General features: G+C 39.5%; 1 protein-coding gene and 1 long non-coding RNA gene across 2 annotated transcripts; one reads left to right on the forward strand and one right to left on the reverse strand.

The window, feature by feature from the left end:
* Positions 1 to 2,885: 2,885 nt before the first annotated feature.
* LOC103702150 lies at positions 2,886 to 4,063 on the reverse strand. The gene is made up of 2 exons (XR_005512123.1): positions 3,746 to 4,063; positions 2,886 to 3,637 (listed from the first exon to the last, which is right to left on the reverse strand). It is a non-coding gene; the product is annotated as an uncharacterized LOC103702150 (long non-coding RNA).
* Positions 4,064 to 9,431: 5,368 nt separating this feature from the next.
* LOC103702161 (polyadenylate-binding protein-interacting protein 7-like) lies at positions 9,432 to 19,218 on the forward strand. Its single transcript, XM_008784479.4, has 6 exons — positions 9,432 to 9,847; positions 12,085 to 12,946; positions 14,692 to 15,082; positions 15,190 to 15,260; positions 16,398 to 16,522; positions 18,562 to 19,218. Exons 2-6 carry the CDS (start codon positions 12,167 to 12,169, stop codon positions 18,860 to 18,862), a joined length of 1,668 nt encoding a protein of 555 aa, XP_008782701.1. The 5' UTR covers positions 9,432 to 9,847; positions 12,085 to 12,166; the 3' UTR covers positions 18,863 to 19,218.
* The last annotated feature ends 126 nt before the right edge of the window (positions 19,219 to 19,344 follow it).

Consider the following 19,344-nt stretch of genomic DNA (forward strand, 5'->3'; position numbering starts at 1 on the left):
GGTTCGCATTCAGCATCCATGACGTAGTAGATAAACATTGAGTAACATTTTAAATGAGACTTGCGAGAAAAACGACAGAATACTTTACATCTAGGAACTCAGTGAACTTCTCACTAAAGTTCAGGAAACTTAGTCATGGTCTCATGGAATTGTCTATAGAAAAGCTAGTATTATACTCGATTATTTAACGATGACAATAATGATATGATTAAAAAAGCTGGATATTGTTTTTTTGTTGCAGTTTATTCAGAAGTTTGAACTCCATTCTAATAAAATACATCCACATTAGTAGGCTGGAATATTGAATACTGTATCAGATATTGAAGATTCCCCACATGATATTTGTCCTCGATGACAATGGGTTGTCCCGTGCATGTCAAATGGAAGGTTTCGTATCCACATCAAGTGGGCTCCATGCTGATGTGGATCCATCAATGGCACGTTCTGAGGAAATTTCTTCAGTGGAAGTTGCAACCAGCCTTCTCCATCTATTTATAAAGGAATATCATGGTTGTGGTATGTGACAAGTTTTCATTAATGAGGATCAATATTGACAAGTAGAGAATGACTAAAAAAGATATTCTACTAGCAGGAGCTAGGGATGACTGGATTTTTAATAAGTAATGATTGAATGATGAGTCACGCGGTTGCTTTAGGTTTATTAATTAAACCTAATGGCGTGCAATATACTTGAGCAAAGAGGAAGCATGAGTATATTATATGATCAAGTTTGATAACCATTGTAATGCAAAGGTTATTAATGCTGTGAGACCCATACGGGCATGGTTTAGTTTAATCAGTATTCGTTGGATAGATTTGGGTACTGATACAGGATCAAAGATCCAAATAAAACTTTCCGACTAGCTATTTTGGGTGAGGTCCTAGGTTGTGACCGATGGTATTAGAGCAAACCCTACGCATAACTATGTGGACTAAGGAACACCTCATACTGATCCATGGGGCTGACCACAGACCGATCGTAGTGTTTGTGATTATATTTGAATAGATGTGAATCCTTAGCCTGACGAGGATCAGGCTTGAACGAGGGGAGTATGTGAGGACCCATGCGGCATGTGTTTAGTCCTCATCGTTATTCGCTGATAGATCTTGGTATTATACAGAATCAAGGATCCAAATAAACCTTCCGAATAGCCATTTTGGGTGAGTCCTGGGTTGTGACAGATGTTGGGTTCTGGTTGCTTTTTTTGGTTGCTAAGACTTGTAATTGTACTAATATCATTATCCTAAGCTAAGGAAGCAATGATGTTTAATTCGACGAGCCGTTATGTTGGTAGAGAAAGAGGTTGAGCCTCTTTAGAAATGATCAAACCTAAGGAATCCATGTATAATCTTGTTGCAGCTTATAGCTCTCATGAAACTCTCTCCTTTCCTTTTTTTTTTAATAATTTCTTGTTGATCAGAATGTAAAACTGATTACCCTTAATGCAAAAGATTACCAAAAATCTGCTTCATTGCGACGACTAAAAGGATCGCTTTCGCAAAAAATGATGCCATGAGAGTCTCAGTCACCCCCACCCGGATGCCTTCCTTGTTCCAACCTTCTTGCACCGTTTAATGAATGGACATTAAACACTATTCTTGCAATTATCACTTCTTCCATGGCATTTTCAGAATTCAGCTACATAATGGGTTATTTGTTCTCATACACCTACTGGGTGTTGTCGAAGAAACATGCACATCCATGTGACATGCACGAGGCCACATGCATCTTGACTGATATGTAGTTGACCGGCAAATCGAAACCAACCGACCTTAGCATATCAAGCCTAGTATTCTATATATATATATTATATATGGTAAATAATAAGAGGGGAGGGGAGGGACCACCCTACCCGCGTAGCAGCCCCACTACTGGCCCTCCTTCCACCAGAGAATGTTCGTACAGGTCGCAGATTTCGCATGCCTTTCCTGACCTGTGGCTCACCCCACTGAACTCACCGCCTCACATGTAGGTACGTCACCTCAGCGCCACCTCGTACAGGTGGAAGGAAAGCATATCCGCCAACGAGCCATCCGGACATGGGGCATACGCCCGCATGTTTGGAACCTGGACAACTCGGATGGAATTATCGCCCCTTACCACCAGGCTACCTTGGTGGCTAGTATTCTATATGTTCGATCACTTTTCTCTGCTTAACCTTAAACCAATTCATCCACACCTGCCAAGTTGATGATGGTCGAGAACAATAAACACTTTAACTTAATATATTTAGGAAATCATCCTTCGATAAATGAGAAAATTTATCGCTGTTTGGTTGAGAGAGCTGAGATCTGAAATGAAATAGAAGAGTGATCCTCACTCCAACATTAGTTGGAAGGAGTTTCTTCCAATTCACTTCAAGGAGGACCGGATGCTTTAATCTCCAAAATTAGATTCTGACTCTTTGTTTCAATCTTTTTCGCTAGTTTACTAAAACATTTATTTCAAAAACTTTCCTATTTGATTTTTAAAGCTTTTTTTTTTGGACAAGCCATCAACAAGATTAGATCATTTCGATCTCATACCATCCATTCTGATTCTAATCGCAAAACCAAATACAACCTAAAGAGTTAGAAACCATTTCCGTTTAAAAGCGCGCCTTCTTCCTAAATCCTCTTTGCCCTCTTCTTTGATTATTTTTGGTGTCCTCTTCACGCTGCAGTCAACTGAACTTACCCGTAGTCTAATAGATCTAATTATATAGTTACTAGAACTCCAGTAGTTTTAGAATCCAATCACCAAAATTCAACTTGTCAGTAATGGAATTAGACAAATAGGATCTATTTGTCTGGAAGTTATATGACCGCAGTTTCAATTTGATTGGTCTCAATTTGATTGGAAAAGGAGACAGAGAGCATGCAAGGCTTGAGTCTGAGTTTCCCTTGTTCAGAAATTACCATGATAGTTTTCCAGAGCAGAAATATAACATTTGGAAAATGGAATTTTCCATTTTCTGTTCCATTGATCAAATCTTACAAGAACCTCTGCAGGAAAGAAACGAGTAGAATTTGAGTCCCCCAAAAAAACTGAGCTTAAAACTAAAATTCTAACCTTAATTAAGCGTAGAATTAACCAGAGGTTTTGGAGAAAATTTCTGATTTGAGAGTTTATTCCACTTGAATCCAATCACCGCCCGCTTTCAGTCTCGACGGCTTCCCTTTTTTTTTTGGTCTGGAACGCTTGTTTCGCGGTCTTCAACCGGCCAGGTCGAGAAGCAGCTCCCGGTCGGACCAGTGGGGACCGACCGCTGGCGCGCGACGACGGCCCCTCCCTTCCGGGGACTGTTGGGCTGGATCGCACACCCGCGGGAGTCGAGGCTCCGGAGGAGCTGCCGCACAGCAGCGATGAAGTGCTCGCCGGGTCGACTGCGATGCTGCGGCGGCTCGGAATTCCGGCAGAAGCTCACTTGCCGGTCATCGCCTCTCCGTCGAGATCTGCCGCCCCGACGCCCGATCTCGTCCTCCACGCCTCCCCGCAAAGCCCGCACACCCACCTCCCCGCGTATCTCCCGACCCGCGCGATGTACGCCGGCGTGCACTCCTCCGTCAGCCCGCAGCACTCGCACCGCCGCTTCCACACCTCCATCTTCTCTTCCCCCGCCGCAGCCTCCCGCTCATACCGTCGCCGACATCCTTTCTGATCCCAAATCCAAAAAAGAAGCTCAAATCAAACAAAAAAACTAAGAGAAATCGCCCGATCTATATCGATCAACACCTCTGCCAACCCCAAGTGTCAGAATCTTACCGATTTCCGAAGCTTTCCTTTCTATCTCTTCGAAAAAACGCACGATCCACCGGAGATTCTGTCTTGATTCTTCAGCTATCTCTCCTTCTCACAGACGGCGATTCTTCGCTCTGATCCTCTTCTCCGGCCCCGCCGGTGCCGCCTCGTGGTCTCCTCTTCAAGAAGGGAATTCTCCATCTCAAGATCGAATTTTTCGTTTCGATCTATCGTATATAGAAACCAATCACGATAAAAATTTGGTAGAATATTCTCCAATTCGATTCGAATCGATCGCGTACCCTCCTTCCCCGACTCTTTCCGGTTTTTATCCTTCCGTTCCACCCTTCCCTTCTTAAGGACTTCACTGGCGGAGGGAGTGGGCCCGGAGGGGGCATCGGGTGGTGCCACGTATCGAGGAGCGCTGGCATTAGATTCTGGCAATGTGGACGACAGCTGTCGCCAGTTCGGTGCAGATAAGTCGTGGCCTGGGAGGTGGGTAGGCTCTCCTGGTTGGCGGCGAATGGTGATATACGTCTCATCTGTCTCCAATCAGACACGGCTTTGTTACCGACTGATAAGTCTGCGTCTTCTAGTTGCATGTGGGAATCGGTGATGGGGCCGACCCCGTTCATGCACACAAGCTTGCTGAACATACCTTCCATTTCGTGCTAAACTGCTCAACCCCGTATGATTGATTGATGGTTGAGAATGGCACTCAACTCATCTCCCATCATACTCTTACACCCAGGACTTAGGGTTCCTATTACTAGGTTGTAAATTATTTGAGCTATATAAAGATAACAAAAATATACTTCATTTTATTGTGTGTATGTGTGACGAAAATGATTTTGATATCAATGAATTGAATAGTGATGGAATGTAAGTTTCTCGTTAATTTCACAAAATGATATGTCATATACAATCAATGCTCTACATTAAAGCGCAATCCAGAGGTGCTCCCCACTTGAGAGGTGACCACCTTCTACTTTTACGGCATCAATTCTATTTTTTCAAAGAAAGATTTAAATACATAATAAATAAAATAAATTTTATTGGAAAAAAACATCTTGTTTACATGAAACTGTGATAAATATATGTACGCATACTATATATAATATATACACACACACAACAAAATAATATGTTTATGTATATTGTGTGTATATGTATGTATGTATATTTTGTGTATGTATGCATGTATATCTTTGTTATGTATGTATTGAAAAATTAGGGAAAAACTGTGATATAAAACATGACGGCTAATATTTTTCCTGACTTTTGATGTATGTATGTATGTATATATGTATGTATACAGAAAAATTAGAAAAGCTCAGTGTATAAAACATATTCAATTAATATTTTTTCCTATATTTTTATCTCCTTCTTTATGCTATTTTTTGTTTTAACAATGTTTGTGTTTGCTCCTTAAAGTAAAATGACTACATAAATATCTAGACAAAATAAGATCAAAATAATGAACATTATCACCTACAAAAGCTAGAAGATCTAAAAGAAAAAGGATTCTGCTTGTAGCGTAATTACATGCAAATGACTAGTAATATCGTTTGAATTTTATAGTTGGCATTGAAGGAAATGTGGATAATGTTGGATGCGAGGAACGATTGCTTAATAACCGTAAATTCTTGGCTCTACAAGTAGTTTTGTACAATCAATCATGGTCTTTATAGCTTTGATAGAATTATTTTGGAGGAGAATAATTCCGAGGTAAGTATCGATGCTATTTTCTCAGAAGATTCACATTTATATATATAAAGGTTCCTTTTTCTGCTATGTAGAAAATATATTGATTTGTATAATTTATGAAATCAGCTAATATCTAATTTTGGAAAAAAAATCAGAGATGAACTCCTGCAAAAAAATGCTGCTTGTGGATGATGAGTAATATATCTTCATTAGTCATCTTTTTTCTAGTACATATCCATAGTTACTTATCAGAAATTAGGGTTCTTATAACTTTTTCAACATCATTTTTTTTCGAGTTGCAGAGACTCGCTGTGCAGAGACTCGCATGCACAGACAACATATTGTAATGTTTTTTCCTCAACTTCTAATATATTTTTTTCTTTCTAGCAAGGACGACAATATGCGAAGAAATGATGAATGACATAACGACCTATAAATATAGATACGCATGTATTATATTTAGCAATCAATATTATTTAAACAAATAACTGAAAATGCAGCATGGCACATCTTCGGTGAGGATAGCACATGAGATACAATGATAACCATTCAATCAAGAAAATCTATGATTTAGTTCTGCCATAAGGTATCTCTTTCATCCATCTTCTTTCTCTTACTTCAATGTGGTTTAGATTCGCATTAGCACCATTATGATACACTATCATCCATGTGGTGTGTTTGTTTTGAATAAGATGTTTTCGATGAGTGACATATATTTCTGTAAATAATAACTATTAACTAGCTTCTTAAATTTTAGCAGACAAGTGTCAATAACATAGCCATCAATACTACAAGAGGATGGTAGCACTGCTCATGCTACTAGATTCCCTCCCCCCACTATCTGCTTCGTCATCCTCACCCCATCTTATTAGCAATCTAATTTTTATTTCTCTTTTTATAAACTAAACCTTCAACCTCCAATTACTTAGAGTCCAATTCCATCCATCTTTATTCAATGTCTTCTAACCATCCCTTCCTCCGTGTCTCCTTTTGCACGATCGCATGGTCGATCTCCTTTGAATGATCTCCTTTTGGACTTGGCATCATCTTGGTTAATTTGTTCTGAAAGTCAGCAGGCCCAAGTTAGGCCGGCTTGGTCCAAGCCACTTGAATGGACGCGCGTCTGTTACCTAACGCATGTAAGGCTTGTCAAGAGTAGCAGCTTGAATGGACATGGGGATGGTTTGAGATAGGCTGGCCATCCAGATGAAGTATGTATTTCGGGAGACCAATGGGCTACCGCTTGGGTGGCTTCTTTTGTGACCAACATTCGGGTGCATATTTGTGGGTGGGTGAAATGGAGTTGCCTAGTGCTCTCCGAGATGTTTTGCTTTTTGATTTTCTTAACTGTATTCGTACCGTTTAGTATGATACTTCTATTTCAGCAAAAAAAAAAGAAAAAAAATTGTAGCATTCCTTTGCAGCAATTTAGCGACAAGATAAAATTGGTTGGATGCTTTGCAATCAAAGTTGAGTAAGATATGCTTCGACAAAAATTGCTAAACTGGGTGATGCTAGATTTGTCACATCTTATAGTATCCATAAGGAGGGGAACGAGGGGAGACAAGGACAGCAAGCTGCTCTCCATAGCTAGATTTATTTGTCTGTTCTACTTCGGATGGCTTCGTTGCATTTACTATTTCCATTGCCACCTATCAACTACGTGATAAGGGATGGTAATGGTAAAGCCAAAGTAATGGAGGGAATGACTTGTTCTACAATCAAGGAGCCGGCCACACTGACCCTTTCTATAGCGTGACATTACTACTTTATCTTAGTCAGACTCGGACCGTTTTTGGTAGAGGGGCCCTTTTGTTTACCTCTATTAATTAAATGCTTTATCGCTCATTTAATTTAGCATGAGAGCTTGGAATCAACTATCAACGGATTCTGCTGAATTATATTTGAATAGACTAACTCACATACCAAACACTAGGATTGGACCAATAGATGGAAGCTAGGTACCCTTGCTTATGATGGAAAATTCTATCTATGTTTGCTAAAAATCTAGCACGAGTTGACATGGATCGAGAATTTTCAGGACTTGCATCAACCAATCACTGCGCATTGAGAAAATGTTTAGATCGGATCCTAATCAGTTTCAAGCGATAGTTCGTGCTAGGCGTAGATCTAGCTCGACCAACCCGTGCATTCGTAGATAACTTGCTCACAAAATTGGGAAGAATGTGATCGATATCGCAGATTGTGGTTGTATCCTTCGCGAGGAAGAAGGATTCACCTTTTCTTCGTCCCCATCCACCATTAGATCACCTATTGCATAGATCTCAAGTGCCCCAAACTTTGTCATCATCTAATCTACACAAATTTGAAGTGAGCAATACATGGGTGCACAGAAGGGTGAATCCTTCTTTCATGCGAAAATACAACTAAATTTTGTAACATATGGGATCAAAGGATTAAGTAGCATGTTCCTATCCCCACCTCCCTTTTGGATTTGAGTTGGAATGAAGCACTTTAAATGGGAAAGTTCATTGTATCAGAATATGATCCATAGCTAATGATGGGAAACTTTACGTGATGGACATAAAAGAGAAGGTATGATACCAATCGAAATATTTTGCACCTTGAATTTTCTCATTTGCAAAGTTCAAAAGGATGATAGAATCTCTATGGAGAGAGCAAGATCTAGAGGAATGAATTATGATATTTGGAGCATGCTTCCAAAACAATTGTACCTCAATTTTGCTGCAAAGTCAAACAAGGTTTTCATTTCAGACCAGTCCAGGCATACCGAAACGGAACTTCTTTGAGATGTGTGCTTTACCATCATGTGTCAAACTAACATATGACATGCATGTGAAGGGAGCTTTTTCCAAGGTAAGGGTTTCACGAAGAAGAAAGAAGACGAGCGCAAAATAGGAGCAGGGACCGCCTTGGCGCCCGTCGTGCTTGTGATATTGTCCAAGCTTTAGCATGCAACAGCTGCCCATATGGCATGAGAAAAAATAGCGTGAAAATTCATGCTGGCATATGTTTAGTTCCATATCGGTTATTCGTTGAGTAGATCTTACGTATTTATACAGAATCAAAAAAATCAAATAATACCTTTTGGCTAGTCATTTTGGATGAGATCCTGCATTGTTACAAAAAGTATTAGAATGGATCCAGTTCATACTTGTATAGACTATGGAATACTGCAACACAAATCTATTAGAGTTAACTACGAACCAATCATGATGTTTGTGATTAGATTTTAACAAATTTTGAACTTTTAGACTGATGATGACGTCAGGCCTTAAACATGAGAAATATGTAAAGTGGTATTTAGATAATTGGATTCGATCAACAAGAATAAATTGCATTAATGATCTTCTTCGTGGCACAAATGGGTGGTAAACTCTTCATTCGATGATTAGTTAAGATGCTCGTGTGACATTTAATTTCATTTAAGAAGACTCCCGAATTAATTCACATTTTATACACAGACTTGAAAAATCAAACCTCAGACGCTACCGAGGAGGTGGGACGAGATATGATCACCCTCTCATGGTGCGCAATCCTGATACCTCAACTTCCCCTCGAACCTTTTACAGGATATCCCCTCTAGTTTCCAGCCACCCGTTCAGTTGGAGCTCCATTTCAATCCACGTCTTGATCATTTGGCCGAGACCACAAATACGATTCTATCGTCTCTGCGCACCGGCACCACTCGTGTCCAAAACGGGGCCCAGCCCCCCCCCCCCCCCCCCCCCCCCCCCCAAATCTCAACCGTCCATCGCCACCCCTTGTGATGGCGAGAGTGCCACCATGTCACGCGGTGGGGCCCGCGGCCTCGCACTGCGTCCCAACCGGGGCCGCAGGGCACGTCAACCAGTCCGATATCAGACAAACCGACGGCCGTGATTTAAATCCAACGGCGGCCCAGCTGTTTGGACCCCAGCAGCGGATCCCGCGCTTGCTTAAGAGCCGTCCGCGTCCTATCATCTCACAGCAATGCAAGGCCAGGGGTCAACAAACAACAGAGAGAGAGAGGGAGCGCGCGGAGAGAGAGAGAGAGAGAGAGAGAGAGAGAGAGGTGTGATCGTAATCGAGAGGGAGAGGAGGCGAAAGGCTGGGTGGGGTTCTTTCTTTTCTTTTTTCCTCGTTTCTTTTCTCCTATTTCTTGTACGAAGCTTCTTCTTTCCATGGCGGTGGCGGTGGCGGCGAAGGTCGGGACCCACGCGGAGGCGACTAGGATTGAGAGATCTCCCCGAATCCGAGGCTGAGGCAGCTCGGAGAGACGAATCTGAAGGGGATCCGCGTATCGGTTCGAGGCTCGAAGGAGAATTTTGTAGGAGAAATCGGGGAACAAGAAGGCGGAGCTCCTCTTCTCTCGTTTTTGATTCCTCTCGTGCCTCTCTCTTCTTTCATCCATGGGTCGGTTTCCCTCCATTTATCCTCTGATCGATCTGGGGAAAGGTATGATCTCTCTCTCTCTCTCTCTCTTTCTCGATCTCGTTTTCTTGCTCTTTTCCAGGCCTTTTCTTGATTTTTTATAGTACTGCATTAGATCAGTATTTGATGCCGGAATCTGTGAATCTTGATTTGGATTATGTTTTTCTTGGCGAGGATTCATGAAATTAACTTTCTTGATGGATGTTTTTTCTTTGTGGGGGCCAAAGCTGCTGGATTTTAGGATTCTTTGGTCTGAGATCTTGAATGTTGAATTGTTTCATGTTATTTCCGGTCTCCTTTGGTCAGTTTCCTTGTTTTTGGAGATCTGGTGGGATTTTAATCTTACGAAGCGGTCTGGTTGTTTCTGATATACTGTTTTGTCGTATTAGGCAGTTGAGTAAGGAAGCAAGAAAAAGTGAGGGGGAAAGGATCATCATCAAATTTATTAAAGAAGTTAACAACAGTAACTGGCCACCTGTTTGCTCAACAGAAAATTTGATTTTGAGGATGGGTGACACTTGAAGTTTTGGGGTTTTGTTGAAACACTTGGATAATGGAGATCAGATGAACTGACAGGGGTGGTCATGATATGAAGCTTGCAAGATCTGTGGTGATGCTTAATAAGTTTGTGCGATATCTTTGTTTCTTGAATAACTAATGTATTTAAAGCAATAAAGAGGATTTTGAGTTCTTTAAGCTATTTGTATGTGCGTTTACTTTTCTTTTTATTATTTTTGTGAACAATGGATGGAATTGGAATGTAAATATAGCTGCAGGTCAAGATATGGAAAACCTGCCTATACATATAATACACGGGTGAGATTTTGTGGATATGTGATATTTGGGTTTCTTTGGTTGAAATATCTTAAGAAAAGTTGTGTAGCTTTTGGAAAGAAACGACTCGTAAAACTTAGTTCATGTGTTAAGACTGTGCTGAAAGATTTTTGACCAGGATATCTGTGACTTTCTGGGTTGGTTGTTATCAAGCAACCGTAGACAATAAAAAATGTCAGGGCAAGAGAATTGCAGTGTAGAGACAATCAAGAGAACAAAATGACTGTGATTCAGGTCCATTTTCCTGGATTTTGCTTCAGATTTTGCACAGAATTATCTGGGAGCAAATACATATGGAACAGTGAACTTCTCCAAGCAAATTCTCTAGCCCTAGGTAGAAGAATAGAGGATAGGCAAGAAGAAGATAAAAAGAAAAGAGAGCAAAGGACTAAAGGTCACTTCTCCCCTACACTAAGCTTAATCCTAACCATCAGTCTACTCATAAAATGCTAGCCCTTTAATTAGATCTATATTTGTGAAAAAGAATTGAAAGAGACTTACATCCCTGCCCCATGAGCCCTTTCAGAACATGGTATCTTGGTCTGAATGAGTCTTGGTCTGAATGAGTCTGTTTGGTGCACCCAACACATCTAAAAGATGTATCCTGGTGAGGCATTCAATATCGTATATGATATAAATTAAAAGGGTTCCTGAATGGTAATTTGTAGCCCCTGACTGCAACTGTAAGTTTATTCAAAGTAAGGAAATTTGGAAGTATAACAAGTACCATTCCCCAATTAATCCAGGATGCCAATTAAATTCAAATTCTACAACTCTATATATTGTAGGTAAAAAATATGGGGTTTCCACATGAGCAGAAAACATGCAAGATATACAAAGCATTACTTAGCTGATGCATAGTGGTTGGCAGTGTTGTTGAGAGCTTAGCCTTTTCTTTTAGGGATTTGATAGGAAGAAAATGTTGCTTTATATCTAGTGAACTTTCCTATTTCCATTTGAGTTTTGATTGATAAATGATGACAATGATAAAGCTGAAAACTGAGATCTTCCTTTATGTACCTCTCTCAAAGGAGGAAAAAGGGAGGAAACAAGGCCCACCCACCTACACAACACACCACAATTGGACACCCAGTAGGAAAATAAAGTTATCTGGTAGCATTCATCTGCAGATGATTAATAGCAGCATGTGTCTCTGTTTATAACAAATTTTTTAGTGGAATTAGCTTCTGCACGAGCTAGTAATGCTGTTTTTATTATACAGCTATTATCTTTGGATCACCAAACTGCTTTTGCTCTGAGTTTGTTGTACAATTTGATATCTACATCTTTGCCCTGTGAATGGTAATGCTACATTTAGAATTAGATGTCTCTCTGTAGATCATTCTTATTTTGTAAGTTTCTACATACATGATTATTTCTTTGTATATTATTCTGATTTTGTAAGTTTCTACATATATGATTTGCAGGATTGGGATAAATCCTTCCTGGAAAATCTTTATCTCACAAAAGGCACTGTAGATATCGACATTTATTGTACTTCAAATAAAGATGAATTTGTCCATCAAAGGTCTGGCAAACAAGGATGCCAAGTTAAACTCATTGAACAAAGTTACCGCATTAAATCCCCATGCAGCTGAATTTGTTCCTTCAGCCCTTAGAAATATATATGGAAACTCTGAAAGCTCAGATGCAACCAGGCAGGATGTTCCGGGCTCTTCTAAAAAAACAGCCTTAGATCGTTCAGGATCTAGTATTTCAAATAATTCAGATGATGAAGCACATCAGTACTGGCGTTGTCAGCTTCCTGATGATATTACTCCTGACTTCACAGCCTTGGGAGAAGAAGAGCTGCATGGACCCGAACATCTCTCACTTGCAGGTTTATCAATACAGGATAGTGTTGGGACATCAAGATTCTCAGCATCCACTGCCAGTCAGACATTGCGCATGCGACAAAATCTATCTTCACTTTCTAGCGATGGTCTCAACCTGGGGGAAAACATGGGATATTCTGGCTCTAGCTGTGCTGGCGAACGTTTCTCAACTGATTTCATGACTTCGGCTGACAATTCCTGGGGTAAACAATTCATCAATGCTGAACAGCGTCATACCAATGGAAGGGATGGGCATTATTACAATGGAGATTCTGGTGCTGTTTCAGTAAACGATTTAATAGGTGATAGTGCAGTGACCAAGGATGCTGCCATCCATCCCCTAGAGTTTCTGTCATCAAAGTTTCCTGATTTTGCAGCGCAGAGCCTTGCAGATGTTTATTATGGAAGTGGATGTGATTTGAACTCGACGATCAAGATTCTCACTCAACTTGAGGTACCGTTTCTGTCTAGTCAAATTATTGTGCTTTTGGACAAAGACTTTAGGTGTCCCTTTCCAGAACTTCTAATCTTGGATTTCAAGAAATCAGAAGTTCAGCTGTCTCTTCAGGTTTTGCTTTCCCATACATTGCCTGCGTATAAGAATAGTATGTTCTGGCACTTCATTTATGAGAACCAGTAGGACCAGAAAACTCGCTGACAATTGTAGCATGTTGACTGCAATCAAGTTTTTGATGGGAGAGTCTTCAAGAATGCTAACCTAGCTCTAATATATGCAATTATGATACCGAAGAGGTTTTTTTGATGACCAGCAAGAAACCATTCAAAATGGAATTTTGCTTATATTATATATGCATTAGCTTGTTCATAGGCAGAATCTTCAAATCTATTGTTAGTTGGACAATCTGTTTCACTCTTACTGTAAGAATATACATATTTTACTTGATTAAAACTTATTTACCAAAATAATATGTGAACGGATCACTCTGCTATAGGCTTTAAGTAATGAACAAGAAATGAAAAATATGAACATTATTATATCTTATGAAGCATGCTAGAAACATTGCATATGCTTTTTTATTTGGGAGCTGGACTTTTTCTGAAATTGCAGGTGGGTTTCTGAACTTAAAATTCTGCATCCTTTCAAACTGCTCAAAAGAAGTATTGAAAAGGGCAATATTTTTTTTCTATTGTTCACTGCAGAATTTAAATAAGCAGGATATGCCAGTAATTGTTGTTAATTGTGACAAGTTATGGTTTTTTTGCTTACAAATATCGTTCCCAAGAGTATGTAGATTTATATTCTTTATTACTAGGCAACTAGAGAACACGGATAACCTCAGCTTTTGTCAGAAAAAGTTTTGATTGGGTTTGCTTTTTGTGGGTGGTTTCTATGGTCAGTGTACCAAGAAGAGCACTTTTGAGGACAAATGTGGATCAGGGGATTTCTTAAGATAGTTTAGGGGATTGGCTTAGGTTCTGGCAAGCATAGTGACTGCTGTATCATTAAGTTTTAGCAGCTTGTCAAAGGGGAATTGTGAAATTCTTTTATTTAGATTCATCAAGACGTAGTCAAATCTAAACCAGGAATATATGATAGGAGAGAGTTTGACCGTAGGACCTAATTGCTTTGCAAGTTGTCAGCATAACTATGGTTTGATCGATTTTCCCTGCTAATCTAAAGCAATCACTGAATGGCGAAATGTTCTTCCCGTTATGTTTTTTAAATGGAAAACCATACAGAACTTGGGCTTCTAGTTCGTGGTAAGAAATCTGTTTTTTTTTTTTCCGCTAAGGCAAGAAATCTGATATTTTCCACATGTTCTATTCTTCTGAATCTTGCATTTTTCTTTTTCTTTTTTTTTTTTGGGGGGGGGGGGGGTGGTGTTGGAGGAGGGGGGGGGGGGGGGGGGGGGGGGGCATTTTGATAAGACCTTGGTTGGTTTTTTGATATGTATTAGATAGGAAGTGATATATCTTGGTAATGATTATGGGATGTCTCCTGGTTTAGTGAACTACTGAAGTTCTTGCAGTGCAATACTTAAAGTATCAGGTTTTTACATTCAGATCCTACTATACTTGTGGGCAAATACAAAGGGTGTAATTGTTTCTTTTTTTTCTAGTTGCATAATATGCTTCAATAACTGTCATATTGATTTATTTCTATTTTTTAGTAATCTTTTGGAAGAACCGTTTAGGGGCATTAAAACAACATTATTTTACTCACAATGACATCTTCAGGTAGGTGGTGGTTTTAATCAGAAATCATTAGCAGCCCCAAGCTTTAGCATGCTGGATTTTCCTGCTCTGCTGGTGGCAGGTGCTCAAAATTGGCTGTCCAAGTATTCCAGAGAAGATATACAGCAGGCTTCCAGTACATATAGATCTCCTTCCACTATCTTTAGAGGTGATATAGATTTTGCTTCAACTGCTAGAAAACTTGCATCCCATGATAGTGGTCATTGGAGACATGAGATTAATGGTTCTGCTGATGGTGGTGTGGGCTCAAGTAGAAGCTCTCAACTTTTAGCTAGCTCATATGGTCATGGTAAAATGGCTTACGGTAACAAATTGCAAGGTCTCAGTGCAACGCAGGCAGCTCCAGTTTGGCCCGAAACTGGAGAAGCAGTGGGTAATATTCTTAAATTGTTTTGTTGTAGCTGATCAAGAATTGCTCTATAATATCCATTTAATAGGGGTTTTTCCTTATGTATATATAAATCAATGTTGAGATGACAGCAAATATGTATTCGGAGTCAAGGGAGGATGGCCATGATTTTGCACACCTTCAAAATACATACCTTGAACAGGTAGATGCGTTCTTATTGATCATTTCTGTGCCAGAGAAGTAAACATCACACTATTTATGATCATATAAAACATGTATGGATCTTCAGTAATTGATTGCTATCATTGGCTAAATAGGTGTAATGCTTGATGTTTCTGTGTTGAAGCAACATACCCTATATGTTTTGTCTTTTCTTGGTGATATAACAAGGTTAAGGGTACATATGAATGTTAATGGTTGCAATATCTGTTTCTTATTTCTGTCTTTATAATCAGAATATCTGGATATGAAAGTATGTTGGGAACACATTTTTCATTCTCTGTTTTTAAAAACAGTAATTCCTATATACATGATTCCAATCCACTTGATAGTCCGACACTTCCACTCGCTTTACATGACTGTGTCCGCTAACCCAATTCAGTGCTATGTATCATCAGGTGAGGCATCTGAAATTTCCGAAATTTCAGATAGTAGATTCTGTTTTTGCTTGCAAAAAATAATGCAAAGATAAACAAAACACAAATGGCCCTAAGATTTATTTCCTATTTTCAAATTGAAGAACAGTTCTGACTATGAAATAAGTTTTCTGTTTTTAAGAAAGAATAGAAATAAAACAAAAGTAACCGGAAATAAAAGCAGAAAAAGAAAAGAGTAGCAGCAACCCAGTCTAATGGGCCCTGAAGAATCCAATACTTTTTCTGGTAGAAGAATATTCTTTTACTTGCTAATTCTAGATTGCCAAGCATCAAGTTACCTGGACCCTTTGATTTACCTTGAAGTTTCTAAACCTGATGCTTATACATAATATTATCCACAAGGAAAATTGTTGAGCATTGGAAGGATTAGACAACTAGGTGAGAGTTTGTAATTTTATGAAACTTAAGCTTACTCAAACATGTCAAATCGGCTCAACTTGTTTAAGTAATTTTCATCACATGTTTTCTATTTGGTGCTATATCACTATTTTTGGTTATAAACTCTGATTTTGGTTGCTAAATTCCTTCAAGCTATGTGGTTTGATTTCTTCTTGGTATCCACGCCCTGCAACAGCAATTATTTTGAAATTGTATGGAATGATCTTATCCCTCACATTTATTCTAGCTGGGAGTACAAGCTATTCAGGTTGGATCTTTAGTTAACCTTTATTAGTTTATGGCAGGCAAGACAAGCCTATCAAATCGGCAACAAGGCTCTAGCAAAGGAACTGAGTCTGAAGGGGCAGTTGTGCAATATGCAGATGAAAGCAACTCATGAAAAAGCTAAAGAAACAATTTATCGACATAGGTTGGTCTTTATTGCTCTAGAATACATATAGATATCTATGAAGTATTCTGGTTTCTAGCTCCTGTTACTTTTATGCTCAGTACCGCTAAGATCTGAATCAAATTTTCAATGCAAAGTTATTAGTTATTATTTGGGGATAGATCCGATTATCCCCCATGATATTTCTTGTTCAGTAGGTTACTTTTCCTTAACTTTTGTTCGACTGTAGTTTGAATATCGTGTTAGCATGGATATGGTTTTCAAAGCAAATATGTGCAGCATATGCCCAGATGTACTAACACAAGCATACACAAGTTCCATGTGTACAAGTACACCATGGATGCATATATGCGCACTCATATTTCTATATGTCTGTATTTACATGTGCACAGAATCATTTCCATTAGCATCGCACATGCTAATTTCTAGCTTTTCTATGTTAGGGACAAAAAGAAACCTAGTTTTTTTCCTCAAAGCCCAAGAATTTGGTAATAAATCTTGCAACGCATCAAAATTACTTAAATAATAATTTCTAGTATGGGACATCCTCTGTATTTTAAATGTTAAGACTCCTTTCTTCATGGGTTTTGATCGATTTGTAGCAGCAAGGATGTTACATGCCAAATGCTGGGACAGCTGACTGAGCCGGGTTCATCAAAGTCATAATAACCATAACTGTATATTTATCAAGAGTCAAAACTAATTGGATTACCATGACTATCAAGTATTGCTTCAACATTTTGGGGTAGGCTTTCTGAAATTTTTTTTACCAACATATCCTATAAAGGCCTACCTCATTCCATGCATCAATAAGTAAATTATGATTTCTATGATAATTTTCAATGTTTTATGCCAATGCAACATCAGTTCTCCACTCTTTTGATATGTGGTTGGGATGGACGTTAGTGGTTCTACTTTTATTATGATATGATGGATAATTTAGAATTTATGTTTGAAAAGCACTAGTCCATTGTTTTTAAAGGCATGTGTAAGGCATACCTAGGCATGATGTACTGGGCAAGCGCACCCCCAGCTCGTCGCTTCTTTTGAGGCAGAGCCCTTTAATTGGATGCTGGAAAGGTGCTAAAGGCACACTCATTCCAAAATGCAGGCACATACTAAGGCGTACTCGGTAAACCCTAAAAAATGTGGGTGCTTGATTAATATCTAGTCATTGATTCACACCTGCTGATGTGTTGGGGAAGGGGGGGGAAACATAGGAAGAAAGAACGGGGAAATTAGTGTGGAGGTCTTTCAGCAGTAAGTCTCCAGCATTTTCTTTTCCTCCTCCTCCTCCACCTTTTTTTTCTTTTTCGTCATCTCCTTCTCCTTCTGTGTGCAGTCCATCAGAAACAGGGACACCCCTGCTGCTTCTCCTTTTGTCCTCCTCCTCCTGCTCCTGTTATTTTTGTTGTTTCTGTCCATCAGAAACAAACCAGAGGATAGTGGTCTACTTTCCTCTTCTTATTAGGAATTATTTTTAGTTTGCATATAAAATTAAACTCTAATACTTCTTTTATTTGTATTTGTCTTCCAAAACTGATAATTCATGTTTAAAAGCATGTATCTATTATTATTTATATGTATATTAATATGTCTGTGCCTCACTTTGTGAAGATGTGCATCTGTCACTGCACCTTGTGCCTAGGCTCCAACAGACCTTTGACACCTTAGTATGCCTCAGCTTTTGATTATTTTGTACTAGTCAGCATATCTTTCTACCCACCCTCTTGGTTGAGGTATGGAGGATTATCTGCCCTGATGATCATTTGTGCCATTTGAACCCGGGTGCATAGTCTATACATAATGTACATATATATGCATTTGCATAAGTTGCATTGACCCCGTTTTAGATGTTTAGAATGTTGTCATTGTAAAATATCATCAACAGCTTAGGCACACTGCCTGTCAATTTGGCTGATCTTAATCTTCATAGGGGTGGCTGGAAGTTCCTAGGACTGCAAAAGTTATTATGCCTGCAAATTTGAGTCCTTGTTTTTATCTGCTAGAATTTTCCAGGAATCCACTCTCACCTGAGCTTTATCCGTTACAATTTCCAGAAATCCACTCTCACCCGAGATCCAGGGTTGCAGCCTGGGGCAAGACCCTGTGATTGACCTACGTGGACTTCATGTGACGGAAGCCATACATGTTCTAAATCGTGATCTGAGCATGCTGAGGACCAGCGCAAGGTCCACCAGGAAGCGACTGTCGGTCATGGTATCTGTAGGCACCGGTCACTACGCCAAGGGCATCCGAACTCCTGCAAGGCTTCCTGCAGCAGTCGAGCAGTACCTGGTGGAGGAAGGTCTTCCATACACACAGCCTCGGCCAGGTCTTCTCCGTGTTGTGATATATTGACACCCTGTAAGGTATATATACCACACAAAGGTTAAAAAATGGAAAAAAAAAACAAAAAGATCACACACCTAGATTCTTGTATCTGTGTACATCGGCGGAAGAGAAGAGGCATTGATACAGTCTGGCAACAGCAGCTGTAATATTAATAGCACTGGTGGCATTCATGTCACATTTTGTAAGTTCTCTGGCGGAATTCCGCAATACTTGCTTCACATGGTTCTTTGGTTTTTGTTGTGCCCCCAGATTCTTTTAGTATGTTCATTTTATTGTCTCTTTTTTCTCTCCTGTCGCATACTCATGGAAGGTGACAATCATGCTGGTTCTTTGATTTCTATTGCCTTTCTATGTTTTCTCAAGTCATTGGTTTCTTTCTTAATTTTTTGCCTTTTTCTGATGAATTTACTCCGAAGCTTGTCGTTAACATTGGTGAAGAAATTATTGTCCTATTGCATAGTGAAAAAAGAATTGCACCGTTCATAAAA

The sequence above is a fragment of the Phoenix dactylifera genome, chromosome 6 (assembly GCF_009389715.1).
Source record: "Phoenix dactylifera cultivar Barhee BC4 chromosome 6, palm_55x_up_171113_PBpolish2nd_filt_p, whole genome shotgun sequence".
Lineage (NCBI taxonomy): Eukaryota > Viridiplantae > Streptophyta > Magnoliopsida > Arecales > Arecaceae > Phoenix > Phoenix dactylifera.